General features: G+C 53.3%; 7 protein-coding genes across 7 annotated transcripts; 4 read left to right on the top strand and 3 right to left on the bottom strand.

Annotated features, from left to right (window-relative positions):
* Window positions 1-228: 228 nt before the first annotated feature.
* CCOS01_06690 (uncharacterized protein) lies at window positions 229-1026 on the bottom strand (the record flags this gene model as incomplete). The annotated part of the gene is made up of 1 exon (XM_060454858.1): window positions 229-1026. The coding sequence occupies one exon, from the start codon at window positions 1024-1026 to the stop codon at window positions 229-231; it is 798 nt and encodes a 265-aa protein (XP_060314558.1).
* Window positions 1027-2566: 1540 nt separating this feature from the next.
* CCOS01_06691 (uncharacterized protein) lies at window positions 2567-2831 on the top strand (the record flags this gene model as incomplete). Its single annotated transcript, XM_060454859.1, has 2 exons — window positions 2567-2653; window positions 2736-2831. 2 exons carry the CDS (start codon window positions 2567-2569, stop codon window positions 2829-2831), a joined length of 183 nt encoding a protein of 60 aa, XP_060314559.1.
* A 1320-nt stretch (window positions 2832-4151) lies between these two features.
* On the bottom strand, window positions 4152-5411 carry CCOS01_06692 (isochorismatase; the record flags this gene model as incomplete). Its single annotated transcript, XM_060454860.1, has 3 exons — window positions 4152-4208; window positions 4349-4888; window positions 5127-5411. The coding sequence occupies 3 exons, from the start codon at window positions 5409-5411 to the stop codon at window positions 4152-4154; spliced, it is 882 nt and encodes a 293-aa protein (XP_060314560.1).
* Window positions 5412-6996: 1585 nt separating this feature from the next.
* Window positions 6997-8194, top strand: CCOS01_06693 (alcohol dehydrogenase GroES-like domain-containing protein; the record flags this gene model as incomplete). Its single annotated transcript, XM_060454861.1, has 2 exons — window positions 6997-7193; window positions 7264-8194. The coding sequence occupies 2 exons, from the start codon at window positions 6997-6999 to the stop codon at window positions 8192-8194; spliced, it is 1128 nt and encodes a 375-aa protein (XP_060314561.1).
* Window positions 8195-9109: 915 nt separating this feature from the next.
* CCOS01_06694 (uncharacterized protein) lies at window positions 9110-9901 on the top strand (the record flags this gene model as incomplete). Its single annotated transcript, XM_060454862.1, has 3 exons — window positions 9110-9374; window positions 9478-9562; window positions 9625-9901. The coding sequence occupies 3 exons, from the start codon at window positions 9110-9112 to the stop codon at window positions 9899-9901; spliced, it is 627 nt and encodes a 208-aa protein (XP_060314562.1).
* A 283-nt stretch (window positions 9902-10184) lies between these two features.
* Window positions 10185-10421, top strand: CCOS01_06695 (uncharacterized protein; the record flags this gene model as incomplete). Its single annotated transcript, XM_060454863.1, has 1 exon — window positions 10185-10421. One exon carries the CDS (start codon window positions 10185-10187, stop codon window positions 10419-10421), a length of 237 nt encoding a protein of 78 aa, XP_060314563.1.
* Window positions 10422-17187: 6766 nt separating this feature from the next.
* On the bottom strand, window positions 17188-18334 carry CCOS01_06696 (methyltransferase domain-containing protein; the record flags this gene model as incomplete). Its single annotated transcript, XM_060454864.1, has 5 exons — window positions 17188-17749; window positions 17808-17879; window positions 17947-18086; window positions 18147-18240; window positions 18321-18334. 5 exons carry the CDS (start codon window positions 18332-18334, stop codon window positions 17188-17190), a joined length of 882 nt encoding a protein of 293 aa, XP_060314564.1.
* Between the last annotated feature and the right edge of the window lie 103 nt (window positions 18335-18437).

Raw genomic sequence — 18437 nt, forward strand, 5'->3', positions numbered from 1 at the left:
TCCACCAGACCCCAGGTTTTGAACGGGCTGCTTCAGCGCCATGCTTGAGAGGCTTTGGGAGTCTCGCAACATCTTGATCATTCCCGGCTCAGATTGTCTCGATGCCAGCCATGGCGTAGATTGTACCTCGATGGTCTTCAGCCCCTTTCGAGCTTGCATTGGTGCGATTACGCCGCCTTCTGGAGAAGGCATTTGACGAATTCTCTACGCAACTATTCCGTATCCTGACTACCAACACGAGAATAGCTGACGCTCGGCACGCGTTTCGACCCCAGGACAATAAACAATCGACAGCGCGAGGATTTGGGTCATGTAGCGTCGGATGAACCACTGGCAACTTGTATCCAAGTCGTTACCTCGTTGAACACATCGGCCTCGAATGTTACGCAGTACACACAACTCCCATCCTGCAAACGGCACGACGTGAAGTGACACTAACCAAGCAACCCAACCACAGACGGACATGCCTGGCTCTGGTTGGTATTCGTGCGGATACATGGAACACGGCGTGGTCACCGACCGTTGACACTGGTGCAGCGGATCCCGGCAGCCGTCAAGGCTCCTTGCTGGCAGCAGAAGCAACACTTCTGAGCACACAAGTTTGGAAAAGACCAAGTCGAGGCTACAGATGCCTACTACGACGGGCTGTCCTACAATTTCGTCGTCCTGAAACCATGGGGATGCAGGGGAGTGGGACTTCACTCTATCGTCCGATAACACCATTCGGGCGCTCCCTTCAGACCTCTTGTGGGATTCAGACCTTTCCAACAACGTCGTCCAAGCTTCTGCCGCTAAACCTCTTCTCACCGACACGGATAACTGCCAAGGAAAGCTGTTGGGGGCATCTTTCGTCGTCCTGACGCTCACAGCGCTGGGCCCCCACTGTTTGCGGTCGGGTCGTTCGTTGCATGGACTCGAGAATCGAACGCACGCCAAAAATCTCGACAACAACGTTTGACAAAGAAGATTCAGCGGCCTCCCGTCAGCCACTGCGTGATTTAAACGGCGGTTGGACCAAGATTGCATCGTGAACACGAGGGAGAGCCACGCTGCGTTGCTGCCCACCAAACCCCACGATCCCGCTCAGAGTTTGAAATACCAGAATGCAATCTCATCAGAGGTCTCAGCAGCAAGCCATGGCGAACCTTGTTTATCATCGTCTAATGTCCGACGCGATCAACACACCAGGAAAAAGCATGGACGACATTTTTCAAGCATTTGCTTTTTGGCTGCAGTAAGGCTGGGCACCTTCGACGGTAACGGTCGTTTGTTTGCACTCTACAATCGTACCAGATGCTTGAGTCGGTCATCAACCTTTACTTGCGTCTTGGTGCCTCTCAGCCACAGTTTCTATTCTTGTCCCACATGTCGCCTCCCCGAGCTCGCCGGCTGTAACTCCCGCGCCTCAGTTTCTTCGTCAGAATCTTCGTATGCCTCAGCTCCCCACCACAACAGCGCCAAACCTCCCCTGTCCTAGTCCCGCGCCCTCAGCTCGAGCTAATGGCACAGACAATGTTTCCCAGATTCCCAGCATTCTCGGTCCCTGCCGACCACTAGCCACTTTGTAGAACTCGTTCGTGACAACATTGCCAGTAGCGTTTGCTTCCCTTCACAAGGTCTCGGCCAGAGCGATTGAATGTCGCCGGTCCAGTAGACCATCATCCGCAAGGTACAACCCCTCCTCTTTCTGTTCGCGCCCTACGTCCCCCGGCAATAGCCCTGGCCTAGTAGATCTTGATCCATCAGACTCGATTTCGTTTGTACACTTGGCAGTTCACCCCCGGTCAATTTCTCCTCTGTAGAACGGAACACCTGCCATCTCCTCCTCCGCCAGAATGAAAGGCAAAGGTTACCACGGCTGCTACAAGACCGATGACACGAGGCATCGTGTATCCGACTGTCAAATTTCAAGCTGCCGTGTCTTAGTGATGCACATGAATCTCGCCCAGATGATGGATCGTGATTCGAGGGGAATTGCCAGGCACGTGTCGTCTGTATCTCTCCCTTCCATCTATCATTGCTTTCCAGAATCGGCCGGCCCCCGTAAACCCCCCCCCCCCCCCCCCCAAAAGCACCCCTGGGCTTCCAGATGACTGCGATGGACGGGAGATGGGCACTGACTAACGGCCGGAGCAAGAAGCTGCAAGGCGTGGCGCGGACTAACGCCGTCACCCTTGGGCTTCTGATGGGAGCAGAATGCTCGTGTGCGAAAGTACGTCTTGTTTTGTTTGTCCATATTAAATAGCATTCCTCCCGCCCTGTCATCACCCAGGACTCGACCCCACTGCATTCCGTGAGATACCTGGTTTGTAACTGAGCTTCATAAAGAAGTCTCTTGGCCTCTTTTCCGCTTTCCCGCCCTCTTTACTCGTTCCTCACTTGTTCCCTCCCTGTGTCCCCTTTGCTACCTTTTCAACCTCTATCGCTGCCTTCAACAAAGCGACGATCTGGGTTCCCAATTTCATCAGATATCTCGGTCAAAGTCAAAAGTCACCGACAAAACATCCACAACAAACAAACACCAACCCGGCCAGCTCTTCCTGTCTATTACATCCAAACGGAAAAAATGCAGTTTCCCGCGGTATTCTCCATGGTTCTCGCCGTCGCCTCTCTCGGCGCCTTCGTCCAGGCTCGCCCGTCTCCCTGTCCCGATGTTCGTCGTCTCCATCCTCCATCCAACCCCTCCGGTGCCCACCGCAATATCACTAAGAGATTCTGACTTTTTTCATATATAGTGGAAGCGAGATGACATCCTCAACGGCAAGGCCAGCCCTGAGATTTGCTGCTCATACGGCGTCTGCAAGGGCGACGTCGTCGTCATGAGCGGTTGAAAGAGCAGAGAAGAATCATTTCCCATCAGAAAGCTCAGGTGCAAAACCCAAGCTCACGCAATAACGACTACTCCGCAACACACAATAGGCGCGCCCCCCAAAAAAAAAACATCGTCAAAGCGTTCACTCAACGTTAACACGACGACGATGAAAAGGCCCTGCCTGCTCCCCCCACCACCACCCAACACAACACCCCTACCTATCATACAAAGCCAGACAGTCGACTAGAAAAAGGACGACATGCACATATCGGCATTTACATATGGGCCCCCATCCTCCCAAACAACAAGTCAGATAGATACGCGGCGATTTTACGGGCGCAATCTAGGGTTTCCCACAAATTGGAGCCCTTGCTTTTTTTCTTGTAGGAACCAGGGATTAGCAGACTTCCTATTCGGGATTGGACGACGGACACCGACCACAGAAGATGCAGATGCACGCAGCACATCCACCACACTTTCGGTGTGGCCATGCCGCATCTTTCGTCGGGTATCTTGACGTGCTTGAGGATATTCCTCTTCCTCTCTTTTGGACGAATGGGAAGGGTCGGTCGGAGTTCCGCTGCCCCCTCCTCACCCTCACCCTCTCGGCTTTCAAGAAGATGTTTCTTGGGTGGTCGGGCAGCGGAGTGAGACGGCTGCACCGGGCTTACACCAGACACGACTTGATGATTCTTCTGCTAGTTATTAGGTCATCTTATCGAGAGTGAGCTGTCAAGACATGAGAAAGTCAAAGATCGACCTCGCGGGAAAAGGAAACCCCACTTAGAGAGAATCCAAGAAATTAAAATAAAGCCTACTATGAAATCATACAGAATTTGTCATGGTCTTGATAGATCACACCATCATCAATCACATGCTCAAAGCCAAAAGTAAAGACACTATGAAATTCAGACTTATTTTCAGAAACGGGATACGGGTCCACGAGATGCAAGAAAATGCATGTTTGTTGCTGACTGGGGCGCCTCTCGGAGACATTCCCTCTTCTCTCTCTTCGCTCACTTTCCCCCCTCCACGTTGCGCGTCCATTGGCCACTGTCTCGTATCGCGAACATCGGTCCATCGGGTAGCTTAGCTTTCGTTTGCAAGATAAGCGTCCCGCATATTCGGTACGAGAAAAGGCCGTCTAGCGGGTGTTCCAACCTCAACCTCACGAGACAGACCGCATTCGTCGATTTTCCACGAGTTCGTTTGCCAACCTTGAAGGTTGAGCCCCATCGTACGTTTCTTTTTGCTTGACTCAGTGATCTTGATCTCACACTCAACCACATAACCTCACCTTGACATCACCAGACCTGCATGGTGAGCTGATGCCAATGCTTCAAGAGGCTGTTCCGGCGAGAAATGTCTCTGTCGAGACGACGAACCCGTATGAGCCCTACGGCAAGGCTTAGTGAGCTGTTCGTTCACTTTCCGTCCCAGCCGTGCCCGCAATCACAAAGAAATCCAAGACCATGGCCAAAGTGGGGGAACGAGAGGGTATAGACCAGAGAAGAAGAGGGCAAAACGAAAACTCACAGAAATATTGTAAAGGCACACCTCGGGAGCCCCAGGCGTCCCGGTCCCGCAACAGTCCTCAATCAAGATGCAATCCCACCCGGCATTATACGCATCCGTCAGCGTGCCGAGAACGCACTGGTCGGTGTTGACCCCGGCGAAGAGCACCGTTCGTATCCCTCCTGCTCCCCTTCCATCACCGGTCCCGGAGGCAGCCTCCTCACCATCTTCATCATCCTTCCGAGCCCGCTCTAGATACTTCCGAAGCGGCTGCTCCGGGCTCCACATCCCCGACATCCTATTCTTGTCGCACCGCACGTCCTCCTGCGGGCGGAGGCTGCTCCGCTTCAGCGGCTCGTAAATGTCGGCGTTCCACTCGCCCGCGACGAGGCAGCGGCCCCTGCCGCCGCCGAGATCTGCACCGAGGCCGAGGCGGGCGACGGTGCCCTTATCGTTGGTCGCCTCCTCGCCCAGGATGAGCGATCGCGAGAAGCCACGTTGGACGCTGGCGGGCATTCTCGCCAGGTCGTCGTCGGTCAGGCCCCAATTTAGCCAAATTACCTGCAATGGCAAAAAGTGAGCTACGATACGTCGCCTGTTTAACCGCCACCACCCTGGCAAAAGTTCCCGTCCCCCAATCCCCTTCCAGACATCTAACCCCCGCGTGCCCCTCATCTCTTTAATGTCTAGCGACTTCTGCTCCTGTCCCTCCGGTAAGACGGGCGGTAACGTCTGCCGGATGCCCCGAACGTCCGAACAGGGCGGGGGAGAGTAGTACAGAATGGGTTCAAGGCCGTACCTGAATACCTAATTCGCGGCATTTCTCAACAGCCCTCTTGGTCTGCTCCACCGCAGCAAGCCCGGCCGGGTGGTCTCGACAGCTGGGGTGCAAGAAATAGTTTTGCATATCGACAACCACGAGCGCCGTGCTGTGGGGGTTCACCGAAACCGACGTCCCCGCTGGTCCTTGGCTGGTGCCGACCTTCCAAGCCGGCGACCGGCCCCGGGTGAGATCATAGGTTCGCGACGGTCTATCGTAGTGCCACTCATCGCCCGGCGGGCCAAAGTTCAAGTCTGGGCGCATGACAAAGGCGCGAAAAGGGTCCGAACTTTTTCCTCGGATATTCTAGTCCCGACGGCGGCGGGTATAGCTCACTTCTTGCCCCGATTGCGGGTAATGTATGGCCTGGAGCGATTGGATGGGTGCAAAAGTCACTGAGTGTGTGTGTAGGTTGAAGAAGAAAAGGTCGGATTGCTCTCATGCAGTACCAAGAAGTCGGTAGATAAGAAATCCCGCAGAGCGCGCACAAAGCAGCAATGCACTGCAGCGCTTCTATCGGATGGAGGTTTCAACAAGCCTGGTCTGTCTATCAATTCTTCGGGAAGATGTGCGTCGGCGCGGCTATCGTCCGACCCCGCGGCCAACAAGAGTTGCCCGGCCTACTGCAGGACGAGAAACAGACAGTCTCACATGCCAACATCATGAGGTTCTGACTGCATCAGTATGCAAGGCAGCAAATTTCCAAATATCTAAATAGCTTTCGGGACCGCGTCTGGGCGTGATGAGACGATGAAACTTCGAAAGACTTCCCCATGAAGGCGCATCTCGAAAAGGGAGGTATAGGACCGAGGCACGATGCTCACTGCTACCTAAGGCGTCTGCCGCATGCGACTCCCCGGTAATTAAGGCGAAGTTCGAATGGGGGTAATTCGGGGCCGACCTCCAAAATGTTTGGAGACTAGATGAGATAGGAAAGGGAGGGGAGGGGGTTCAAGTTTCCGTGGAGCTAATAAAGGATCTTGCGTCGGCCACAGTCGCGATTCGTGGAGCGTCATGGTCCTCAGCAAGCGACAATACGACGGCAAGGGAAAGGCGATGGTCAAACATAAGCCGTAAAGATGCGGAAACCCAACGAAGTCCCCTGGTTCGGATACCACGTGAACGCAAAAGAAAAAATCCCCGTGGCGCGTGTGTTGAGATGGTTGCCCCTCCCGGCGTGCCTGGACCTGGAAAAACGCGAGGCGTGCCGCTTCGTTGTATCCGTAGTGAGACTACATGAGAGGAAGCGTAGTTTGCCAGTGAGCTTGTCGCGGGGAATGGTATATGTCGGGTACGGATCGTCATCGTGATTGGAGCGGAAAGTCGCAAAGAGGATGAATCGGTCTTACAGCGACCGAACGATTCCCACAACGCGGCAGCGCCCCACCCCTGCCAACAAGCTTCGACCCTGCGTGACGTTTCGACGTGGGGAACTGGGGTCAAACTATTCGCCTTGGGCGACGAGGGGTGATGAGGGGCTGGATTCGAATAATTGTTGACCAAAGGGCCGACGAAGCTGCTGGATTGTTGGCCGGCCCAGAAAAATAAAAACAAAAAATCCACGAGTAGCTCCGAGGTATATATCCAGCCGGGCGACTGTCCGGTCGTGTGTCGTTCTGCTCCAAGCTGCTCTACTCTTCCTCCTCTCTGTCCGCTTCGTCTGTTCTGTTCGTCCATACGCTCGACTCAGGTTCTCGCCGTTGCTGTCGCTGTCAGTCGTCTCGTCAATCTTGCACCCACGTTTCATACCCCGCCGACAGATCACATTATTACCTGGCAAGAGAGACACTCTTCTGGACCATTCTTTCATACCACTGTTCGCACACACAGAGACAACCCAGCCTTCACAATGTCCCCTTCAGCTGTTGATCCTCCCGCCTCGGTCGGCTCCGTTAAGGTGTCCAAGGCCAACATTGGTGTCTACACCAACCCCGCACACGACCTGTGGATCAACGAGGCCGAGCCCAAGTTGGAGGCCGTTCAGGCCGGCGAGGGGCTGCAGCATGGCGAAGTCACGGTAGCCATCAGAAGCACCGGCATTTGCGGGTAAGGATTTTCGTGCCAGACAAAAGTGCCCCCCTTAAGGTACAAGGACGAGACTAACGGAAAGATACAGATCCGACGTTCACTTCTGGAAGCACGGATGCATCGGACCCATGATTGTCGATGGCGACCACATTCTCGGCCACGAGTCCGCCGGTGAGATTCTCGCCGTCCACCCCAGCGTCACCCACCTCAAGGTTGGTGACAGAGTCGCCGTCGAGCCGAATGTCATCTGCAACTCCTGCGAGCCTTGTTTGACCGGTCGTTACAACGGTTGCGAGAAGGTCCAGTTCCTGTCCACCCCGCCGGTGCCTGGTCTGCTGCGACGATACGTGAACCATCCTGCCGTCTGGTGCCACAAGATCGGTAACATGTCATATGAGAACGGTGCCATGCTGGAGCCCCTAAGTGTCGCTCTTGCCGGTATGCAGCGTGCCGGTGTGCGCCTTGGCGACCCGGTCCTCGTCTGCGGTGCAGGTCCCATTGGTCTCATCACCCTTCTCTGCGCCAAGGCTGCTGGTGCCTGCCCGCTGGTTGTTACGGATATTGACGATGGACGTCTGGCTTTCGCCAAGGAGCTGGTGCCCACAGCCATCACCCATAAGGTCGGTCGTGGAACCGCCGAGGAGGAGGCCAAGCGCATCGTTGAGTCCTTTGGAGGTGTTGAGCCGGCTGTCGTCATGGAGTGCACTGGTGTGGAGAGCAGCATTGCTTCGGCTGTTTGGGCCTGCAAATTTGGTGGAAAGGTCTTCATCATTGGTGTTGGACGCAACGAGATCAGCTTCCCTTTCATGCGCGCTAGCGTTCGCGAGGTCGACATCCAGCTGCAGTACCGCTACTGCAACACCTGGCCCAGAGCCATCCGTTTGGTGGAGAGTGGTGTTGTTGACCTCAGCAAGTTGGTGACACACAAGTTCAAGCTCGAAGATGCCCTCGGCGCCTTCGAGGCGGCTAAGGACCCCAAGTCAGGCGCTATTAAGGTCATGATCCAGAGCTTGGACTAAACCAAGCCTGATGGTTAGACGACACGATTGATTTTTTGGGCATAATATGGCGGTGCTGGCGATTTGGTGTCATGGATGGGTTTTTGACTATACTTTAGAGATATGTTCCCAATGAATTCGTATGACAATATGAAGCTTCCATTAGATTGACGATGCTTGTTTGTAGGCAGAGATGTGGACTGTTGGTGGGGGTTTTGGTGTTGATGTTAAGAGTGAGGCGATGGGGATGACAGGATTTGAGCATTGTAAGGCAGTGACAAACTGCTGCCATACAAGGTAACTTAGCCTCGATATGGGGCAGATAAGAATGCAAGAGGTATCCATTCATGGGAAGAACCCATTCTGCCCCAGCACCTGCCGGTGAACCTTTTCTCACTCAATGGATCTCACCAGTGAACTGTACCTGCCTGCACCTGTGAACTGCCCTGCCATGCCTGCCCGCACTGAAAAGAGCCCCCACTTCCCTTCAAGAGATCAATTTTGTGATTGGTTAGATCTCAAAGCGGCATAGTCCGCTGGGCCGACGGGTGCCAGTGCCTCTTTCCCCTGGGAGCAAGGGAAAAAAGGTACCTATTCCTTGTACCTGACCTTAGCAATTGACATTTTTCATAAGCAGGAAAAGAAAAGAGCGCACGGGCCATCGCTCCTCCGGCTCGCAACAACAGCACAAGCGAAATCTTCCGAGAGGTCGGGCAGACTCTGGCAAGAGAGACAGAGAGAGCTCTTTTTTTCACTTTACGCAAAAAACATCACTCACCACCACCCCCTTCCCATCAATTGGCAGCCAACGAAGCTCCTTCTTCGACCCCGGAGCCGCCCACATCGACGCACCCCGATCCGAGATCCAGATACCCCGATTTTCAATCCGTCGACCTCCTCTCTCTCTTCCACAACCGCCCAACCCCCCGGTCCAAGATGTCTTCCGCCCTCGCCCGCCCGCTCATGCGGACCACCGCTCGCACCCTCCCTTCCCGCGTCGCCGCTCGCTTCGAGTCAACCACCACCAAGAAGGCCACCGAGTCCGCAAAGGATGCTGCCGGCAAGGCCAGCGAGTACTCGGCCAAGGCTGCCCAGGGCCTGAGCCGCGCCGCCAGCGCCGCCGGCCCCGCTCTGTCTGGTGCTGTCAACGCCCTCGGCAAGGTCGGCGGTCGCACCGGCAAGGTCATCAACTTCATTGAGAGTACGTTTCAATCCGGTCACGAGAGGATCTCTATGAGCAGAGGCGCAATTGAGCGCGCACCCTTGACTTCAAGGGCCAATTGCTGACGGATGTCCGACTACAGAGCAGGTTCCCTGGGTTGTCTACTACTCCCGCGTCACTCTTGAGCTGTCCAAGATTGTCTTCCACGGCCAGAAGATGGCTCCTCCGTAAGTTTACAGCACCAGAGCGAAGCGTCTTGTCCGCCCAGCTTCTGACGAAAGAAATACAGCCCCGTCAGCACCTTCCAGTCCTACTTCCAGCGGGCCCTTGGCGCCGTCAAGAACCCCAACGCCCTCCTGAGCTCCGCCTCCTCAGCCGCCAGCTCCGCTGCCAACACCGCCGCCGCTGCGAAGCCCGCCACCATCGCCTCCCGCATTAACACCGCGACCGTGGCCACCGGTGCCGTTGTCGCTGCTGAGTGCCTCGGTTTCTTCACTGTCGGCGAGATGCTCGGCCGCTTCAAGCTCGTTGGATACCACGGCGAGACCCACGCCGCTGCCCACTAAACGGAGAAAGAACCTTTTTGAACTTTGCTCCCCACCGCCTCGTACCGATTCGAAACGACGACGTGAAGGAGTAGAAGTTTGTTTCCCGGGTTATTAATTCAAACTGCATCTAAAGAAAAAGAGCGCAAATGGTGGCTTCGGGTTATAGAAACTGGTAGGAAAGGGGGTGTTTTTATTTTGGAACCAAATGACATGAATGCTCGATGCCCGTGGTAGAGATTCATGTTATCCAGTGGCACAGCGCCCTACCGGTCGAGAATCCCTTGACCGTTCACGGGAGCTGATGTATTGGAAGAGCAGCAAAGAGAGAATCGGTCTCGGGGGCCTTGGATCCGGCCACCGCGTACGCGTTTTCTCAACAGGCCACCTTATTATTTCCTTATGTAGACTCTGTACATCACACACGTCAACCGCAGCCCACCCATGCTGCGAAACCTGCCTCCTGCAGGTAAATAACAGGAAACCTTTTGAACCACATGGCGCTCGGTGGAATCACGTTCGTAAGAGTGTATCAGATTGAAAGCAGAGGGTGGATCTGATACTTTGCATTGGCAGGAGCCTTGACCTTGAGACGTGACCAGCACTCTGACTGCTTTGATGAGAATGAGATTATCCCTTTGCCTGTCCTTTCTCCCTCTCTGCTGTAACTCTCTTCAGTTCGAGAGATCATATTCGACGATGAAGGTTGTTCCTTACTGGGAACGGACTGGCAAGTTCAATGTTACAGCGGACCCTGCCATCTTCTCATTCAGCCCTTTTGATGTTACTATAGATAGGCAGCCGAAGCTGTGACGTATTGAGATCAGGTATACATTTTTATGCTCAACGACCCTCGATGACAGCCCGGAGCTGCGTCACAACGTCACTATCAACTGAGCTGCTCGCCCTAGCCAAATTCAGGAGAGTTTAGCCGTTCTACTTCCCGCGTATTTGTCTGGACGGCCCGGATTTTCCATCCATCACTCCAAAAGCGTGCAAGGCTATGACGCTCGAATACTGGCGGGGGTTATGTAGCTAGGAGTGATGAGATTGTGGTCTTCATCTTCAATCAATATTCACCCTGACTAAGATTAATAACATAGAGCTCTTCCCTCCCTGTCGTCTGTTATTATTCTCTTCGCTACCGGCTCCGGTAGGACGTTGCGGTGATTCATCTCACTTCTCAGTGAAGAGGAGATGGATTCCTCTCGACATGGAAGGCACCTGCCCCCTCTCCTTCCTTAAACCGACGTACCTACCTACTTAAGGGGTCTATTCACCGTTGCCGTCACCAGCACAGCAGCGCCCGTCTAGGTCTGCGAGGTCAAGTCAAGCTGTGTGCGAGGTGGTCGACTTGGTTGACATAAAAACAAATACTCCAGTGAAGTCAGAGTCCGGGTTGACCGAGGGGCGCGCTGTTCGAATCTGGGCAGGGGCGTGAATTATAAGGTCAGTATTCCCCCTCCTTCCTTTCCTATCGTTTTTTGCCTTACACTATGAACTTTTGCCTACATAAGGTTGTATCCCTCCTTTTGTCTTATGAATTAAGTACAGTTCACTCTGACATGGAGTTATCAAAAGTAGAAATATGGATTACGCGGCAGCCATCTACTGCGAATCCAAGCAATTATGCGATTGGAGAGATTTAATACTCAACAGGCAGATGGGCGAATCTCGTACTTCAAGGGATGTCCTCATTCTGCCTGGTAGTGATTGGCAAGGTAGATTCCCCCAGAGAAAAGCTTTCTTCCCACTATCTCATGCTACTTCCACTATTCTTAACCACCAACAATGAGCATCCGACAGGCAGATGAGTATCAGAGGTGTGACTTCAGGTCATGTCGTTGAACAGACACAGATAGCTCTATCAAATGTTTCGCTCATGGAAATACAGCCAGCCGTCCCAGCAGTCAAGAATCGGATCCGTCAACAGCGAGAGACCGTCAAATCATCGTCGCCGAACCTGATGCATACTATCAAAAAGTCTCACGTTACACAACCCGAAAGCCAACTTCTCTTCCATTTCCCTTACCAGTCTGCCCGAGAATCCGATCACCGGACAAAACGCAAAGACCTTACCTCCTTCCCCAACCACCAATCATCTCGTACTCATGCTGTCTTGGCGGGGAAGGCCTTCTCGTTGCCCCTTGGCCTCTCAGACAGGTAGTCAGGTAGAATGGGGAGATCTCCTTCTCCCTTCATCGAACCCAGCCCCCTCTGCTTAGGATTGATCAGATTTCTGTCTACGATACCTGAGATGTATGGGCAGTGATTCAACATCACTTCATGCAAACTGTACGCCGCACACTTACCGAAACCCCCGTTCGAGGGCCGTACCGTTTGCCACATGATCCCGTATTCGCACTCACAAACAGACCCCGGATCCCTCTCATCAAATACATACCGCTACCACTGTTTAAACGCCTCAATCTTGCATAGTGGCGTATATTGACATTCTTTCTGGACCGACACCCCCTTTGTGCACTCCCCCTCCCTCCCCCTATCTACTACACACTTGACACTTGGCGGCCGAGGCGGCGTAGCATAGAAGGATCAAGGTGCCAACCAACAACTATCCGGGCAAAAACGTTCCCCAGGGTATATTTTCTTACCAGGAAGAGAATCCCACGAGTTAGCCTTACGGAACCCAAATGTTTGGGGACTTTGCCCCCCCCCCCCCCATGTTTGGGCCCCTTTTACCATTCCCTCGGGTCGGGGTGGAAGAAAGGAACGAACAGACCGTTTTCATGACCCCTGAACATTGCCGAAAAAGGTAAATGGTCCTCTCGCTGGGGGAGGTGTTGATGGTGGTCAGCGAAGATCTGAGAGAACCGAAGCCGGTAAGGTTTATAACATTCTTTGGGGCCTAGGAATTTCGCAAACGAATATCTGGTTTGCCAAGTCTTCCTGGCCGGTCTTCTTTCTGTTTATTGATGACCTATGCATTTTTTTGTTTGGAGAGGGTCATGACAGTAGCAGGGGTTCTCGCCGGTACTTAGACCTGATGGATTATCCCGTAGTAATAGTGTGGCCTTGGTATCCGTAATGTATATGCTCTTTTTCGTAGGAATGATGTTGGATCATTATCTCTCCTCATCTTTTATACGGCCCAGTCAACCTCGCTTTTACGCAAAGATGGAGGGGAAGCTTGGAAAGAGGATATATCAATGTTGAAATTGTATCTATGCCTTCGTCACTCGTTGCAAGGATCCTCGAGTGACGACCGTACATATCTGTAATCAACCAAGTTCTCGGCAACGAATTTCACAAATAACAGGCCACCCTATAGCCTCATCACGATGACAGAATACCCGATATGGCCCAACTAAGTCCCGAAAACGAGAAACCAGAGGCGGCAAGCTCAAGAGTAGTCGTCTTGGTTTTACTAGTCCTCGCCGAGAGAGTCGGTCTTCACTGCAGCAAATTTCATCGAGAGTGATTCTAATCTCGCGACAGAGTCTCGGAACAAGAAACATGAAAGGTTCTATCCCGAGTGGAAATACCTTAGCTGAAGGAGCCAAGACTGAAAATTTCCAGACAAGATTCCAATACCAAAATTTCCCTAGATCCAACACGACGGATATCCCCTATCCCTCGCAGGCGGTAAAGAACGAAGGACCAGGAACAGGAACCCAACAAAAGACACACCGCCGTATCATGCACGACCACATCATCCGAGATTATTCGGTTCCCCTCATCCTCAAAGAAACACGTATGACAGTCCCCCGGTACCGCTTCCGCCGTCTCCGAACTCAAACCACTCCCGTTGGAACCTCCCTGGCAGTCGGCCAACGCCCGCCCGCTCGCTCGCCCGCCCTTCATGCATAATACTCCCTCCCTCTCTATATGCCCGTTGGCAGCATGGGAGATTTCGCGTCCAGGTAATCGCATCCGCGATCCTACGAAAGGAATACCCGAGACAATAGAACCATAACACACCATAGCCTGTAGTGCCTCATCCTCTCCACCGTCACCTTTCACCTACCTCTATGATCCTGCAGAGCCAGTTGTTCCCGCATGAGACGAGAATGGTAGATCGAAGGCTCTGGGCTCCAGCGTGGCAGGGCCTCGCTGTAGGCGGCCCCTTATCACTCATCACCAACCCCCCCGGCCCGAGGCCGAGGCCGAGAATCGAGACCTAGACCGGCCTCGAGTTTGGTTGGGCAATGGTGCAGCTTCTTGTAGGGAGGCAAATAGAAAACCAAAAAGAAACACAAAGAGCGGTGATGAACTGGTAGGAGTGGGAAGCTTGATACATGTTTCCACAATCTTGTAGCCTACATGTGTCTTTTTTCTCCCTCTTGTTCCTCTTCTTTACGCACCTCTTGATGTGTAGGATTGGGCAGAAAAAACTAGCTCAATGCCCTTTTGCCTTTTCTACCCGAACCACTCATCGCGGGATCCGTGTTCCCGGGTCCGGGCATCGGGCGTTCGATGGGTGCCCAGATACATCAGAAGAGGGGGGGGGGGGGGGAAGGGTCCAAAAAAGGGGGGGGCGGGGGGGAAAGGGTGAAGAAGGGGGGGTGTGGGCCCAGTGCAAATGAAAAAAAGGGGGGGGGGGGGGGGGGGGGGGGGGGAGGGGGGGGAGGGGGGGGGGGGGGGGGGGGGGGGGGCAAGGTCCCAAAAAGGGAGGGGCAGTAGTGATAAGTATGAAGAAGTGTGAGTGTGTGCTCGCATGCATATGAAATATAAGTGTGTGTGTGTGTGTGGAGAGCGAAGAGGGGGCAGAGAGAGGTTTGAGGAGGGGGCGCAAGGCTGGGTGTAGAGTACATCGTACTTCGTAGCGTATCATAAGGAGATCCGCCAATCCAGCCAACATGTGGACTGCAGGCTCGGGGCGGCGGGATTTCTCTCCGTCATGCAAGTCGTACGTCGAGGGTACATGTAGTTTGCTGGCTTGATGCGGGTCGGGGCGTTGGTTGGCAGCCTTAACGGAGAGGGAACGTTTGCCCAGCTTCACCTCGGGGAAAGAGCGTGTGCTGTCTCCCGGTGCAAGCGAGATCATCCAGAAAAAAGAGCCAAGCCGGAGACAAGCAAACTAAAAAGAATCAACGATCTTGAGCTACTGTAAACGGCCCATGCAGGACATAGGATACTATCAGCAAGGGATCCGTACCTCATAAACGTATCAACGTGGTCGATCACCAGGAAGATGAAGGCACAGCCCTTAGTGCCTCCTCGACTGCAACGTGTCGCCATGGGACAACAGCATTAGGCAGCCGAAAAGAAGGTTGGCTCGCAGCATGAGACCCATCGCACGACGCTCAGGTTCCCCATCTCATTGACCATCGGTGTGCCGTCTCCTACATACGTTGCCTGGAGAAGGGTTCATTGCTTTGCTGTTCGAATGCTGGCAGACACAGCGAAGTTCCTATCCTGGCCTTCGCACTATGCAGCTGTTGCCCAACCTGGCAGGGCTCAACGAAGGATTGTAACGTTGTCAGTGCAATATCCCATTGGCGGGACGGGGAAGCGGGAGCAAGAGCAACCAACAAACCAACAATAGATGGGGGCAATATGGGTAACCGAATGATGTGGATGGGCATGCGGGAGCCATGTAAACCAGCATGATGATGTGGAGATGGGTAAGGGAACAATATCTAGCTGTCGACCAATCTTGGCTCTATTATCGTGTCTGGTGCATTTGATTTTGTCGAGCTCTAAAGGAATGTAGAAGGGAAATGACAAACCCTCCTGGCCACATAACGTTTGCTAACGACCGTTGGCACCTTCCACTTCCACTCAATCTGTGATTCGCGACATAGACGATTCGTTCGTGGTAGGACCGGGAGCGTGACTCGACTTTTTCTTGAGTCGCCATCGAAGCTGGCCGGGTCGCCTCACCTGTAGCTGAACTCTGAAAGGGCTGCTCTTGTGGTTCTTGATTTGGTTATCATCCATCATGACCAGAATCTATTTATATATATTTACCATAGCAAGGTAGGTAGAGGGGGAAAAAATAGCGGCCGCACATATCAGCCCCTGCGCTGCGGACGTGACAGCCATCCCGATTAACATTGGTCATGCCTAAAGACATGACGTGCAATACTCCGCTGGCCGACATGCCCGTACTGGCCACCCTTCTCATCGCGCCCTCTTGCAATCCCGAGGAGCGTGCATAATAAATTTCAACGCCCCAAGCCTGAGTCTGCTTCATGCCGAAAGAGAGCAGAGTACGCACTATGCAAAAAAACACGGCCCAACTGCAATGCTGCCAAGCCCGCGCCGCCATCAACTTTTGGTTAAACCCGGCCCATTTTCTTCCCCGCCGATGAATCCGTACACAAAAAGAATACGATGTAGTGACAAGAGAGGCGTAGCGACTGTGACTATGTGCTGGTTGGCAACAATATTGTTTGCGCTCGTGTGCTACCTTGGACTTGACTTTGTAGCTCAGAGATAGAGCGTATGCTAGGGAAGGCCAAGGGGGGGTAAAAATAAGGGGCCACTCCGCGGAGTATCGATCTCGGTCTCTGACTGCCGAGCCTGCGAAACATAAAGAAAGATAGAAGGAGACAACGCGGCAAAAAATGTCCAAGGAGACCAAAATAGCGTAAAGAGAAAAGCAGAACTTGATTGCCTGTTTTGATGCATTCTTCGTCGTGTCGATATACGCCTGGCCAGAACAAAGCGGGAGAGCTTGCCGAATCGAGTGGCAGGCGGTACTCTACAAGGGCGTCCAAAACTTCGAGCAGAGCAAGACGATGAAGCCCGTAAGACGAATTGAAGTAGCTGGCGGTCTAAAGCTCCTGATCTTGCCACGATCGATCCGCGCTTGGCCGGGCGAGGACTGGAAGCCTATCTTGGTAAGGGAGAAGAAGGAGGGAAAGCAAACATGCAGCACTCCCACCACGTACAGTAGAAAAGGACAATGGAGAAGCTATTCAACTAAACGTCGCATGAGTAGCAGCAACGACGCTTGCTTGTTGACAGGACGGCACCAGAGCGACTGAGTCGCACGTCTGACGTTCAAGTAGACGAAGAGTGATGGTACAGGAGACAAATCGCTCCGACGTTCCGCTTGAGCTGTCTTGCTTGGCGATAGGGTGTCAAATGTTACTAGCTTGCCTCGTCCCGTTCTGGATATGAGTATGCGACGGGAGGGTGACGGCAGGAAACTCGCCAGCAGTCTGTCCCCGTCCTGTAAGACGTGACGTAACCCTCGGCAGTCTGAGTGACCACTTTTGAATCATTGGGTTTGCGTTGGAATTGGCCTCCTTGCCGTCCAAACAAACCTACGTCCGGCAATCAGTACTCTGCATCTCAAAAAGCTGGGAGCTACCAGACGGTAGTCTGCAGGCGGTAACTTACATTCTGCAGTAGGCATGAACATTGAGTCGACAGATTTCCTTCTTGAGATCATCCACCAGTCTGTCCACTTCATGTTTTGGCCAGCGTTCCACCTGAATAAAGGGCGCAAGTGTGAGGCCTTCCAAGCAGTGCGTAAGGCCGAGGTTGAACCATCTACCCAGCTCTTCTTCCATCGGGTTCTGGCTCCACGGGTTCGTTGGTAGCCTAATCATCTTCTCGGTAATGTCTGTGAAGCCTGCAGCATGGAGCTCCTTTTTTGTGTCGATTATATCGATGGATTGCCCGTACCTGTGCATCGCACGCCGCAAGTTCTCACCCCAAAAGACGAGAGGCGAATTAGACTCAAGAGTGTTGTCGTCGCTACGAGGAATCCATTCGATTTCCACCTGTTCAATGTAACCTCCGGGCTTGATGTGCCTGAATGACTTCCTGTACAGGTCTGGCCAATCTCTTATGGAACCAAGCAGCATCTGAATATGAACCAGATCGAAGGTTTGTTCCGGAGCTGGCAGTGGCGCCTCCACGTCGGCTCGCTCGAACCTTACACACGTAGGGATCCTACAAAACGATGAGCTTTCGCTACGAAGAGCGGTAGAAAAGGAGATGCACAACATACAGCTTGGGCTGGATGAGAGAAAGATCGAGCCCCAAGACCTGAGCCTTTTGATCTTCGTTTCTATATAGCTTACTATGGTGTGATAGTGTCAGCAAGTCTAGGTTCTAGCAGTCGGCGCACGGAGGGTGGATAATCTTACTCGCCCACGTCGATCGCCCAAATGCCAGTGCCCGTCCCGAGGTCAAGGACATGGGATTTGGCGGGCAGAGGCACTTCCCAAAGGCCTCCTCTTGCCTTGGTTATCAGATGGTGGAAGATGTCTAGCCTGTCTTTCTCGAGCTTCGCAATGAGTTAGCATGGGGAAAGATTCATCGCGGCGAGGAATCATAGGTAACCTACCTCGTCCACAGGAAAAAGATACCGCCCGCGTCCAAATGAGCCATACTGGCGGCCATGCTCAGTGTAGTCAGGGTACTCGGTACCAACAGTCCCACTGTAGATGGCACGTTAGCGCTGTATCCTGATAGTGTCCAGAGCAGCAATGGGACTGTCGTGTTTGGCATCATGACATACCCGTTTTGTGACATTGTTACCATGCGAAAGGCAACCTGAAACGAAATTATTTGCCGACGGTGGTTGATTTCTAGTTTCTCTCCGGGACTTGCATCAACAGGTGACGGGCGATGCGCG

The sequence above is a fragment of the Colletotrichum costaricense genome, assembly GCF_030867565.1.
Source record: "Colletotrichum costaricense strain IMI 309622 chromosome Unknown Scaffold_6.1, whole genome shotgun sequence".
NCBI lineage: Eukaryota > Fungi > Ascomycota > Sordariomycetes > Glomerellales > Glomerellaceae > Colletotrichum > Colletotrichum costaricense.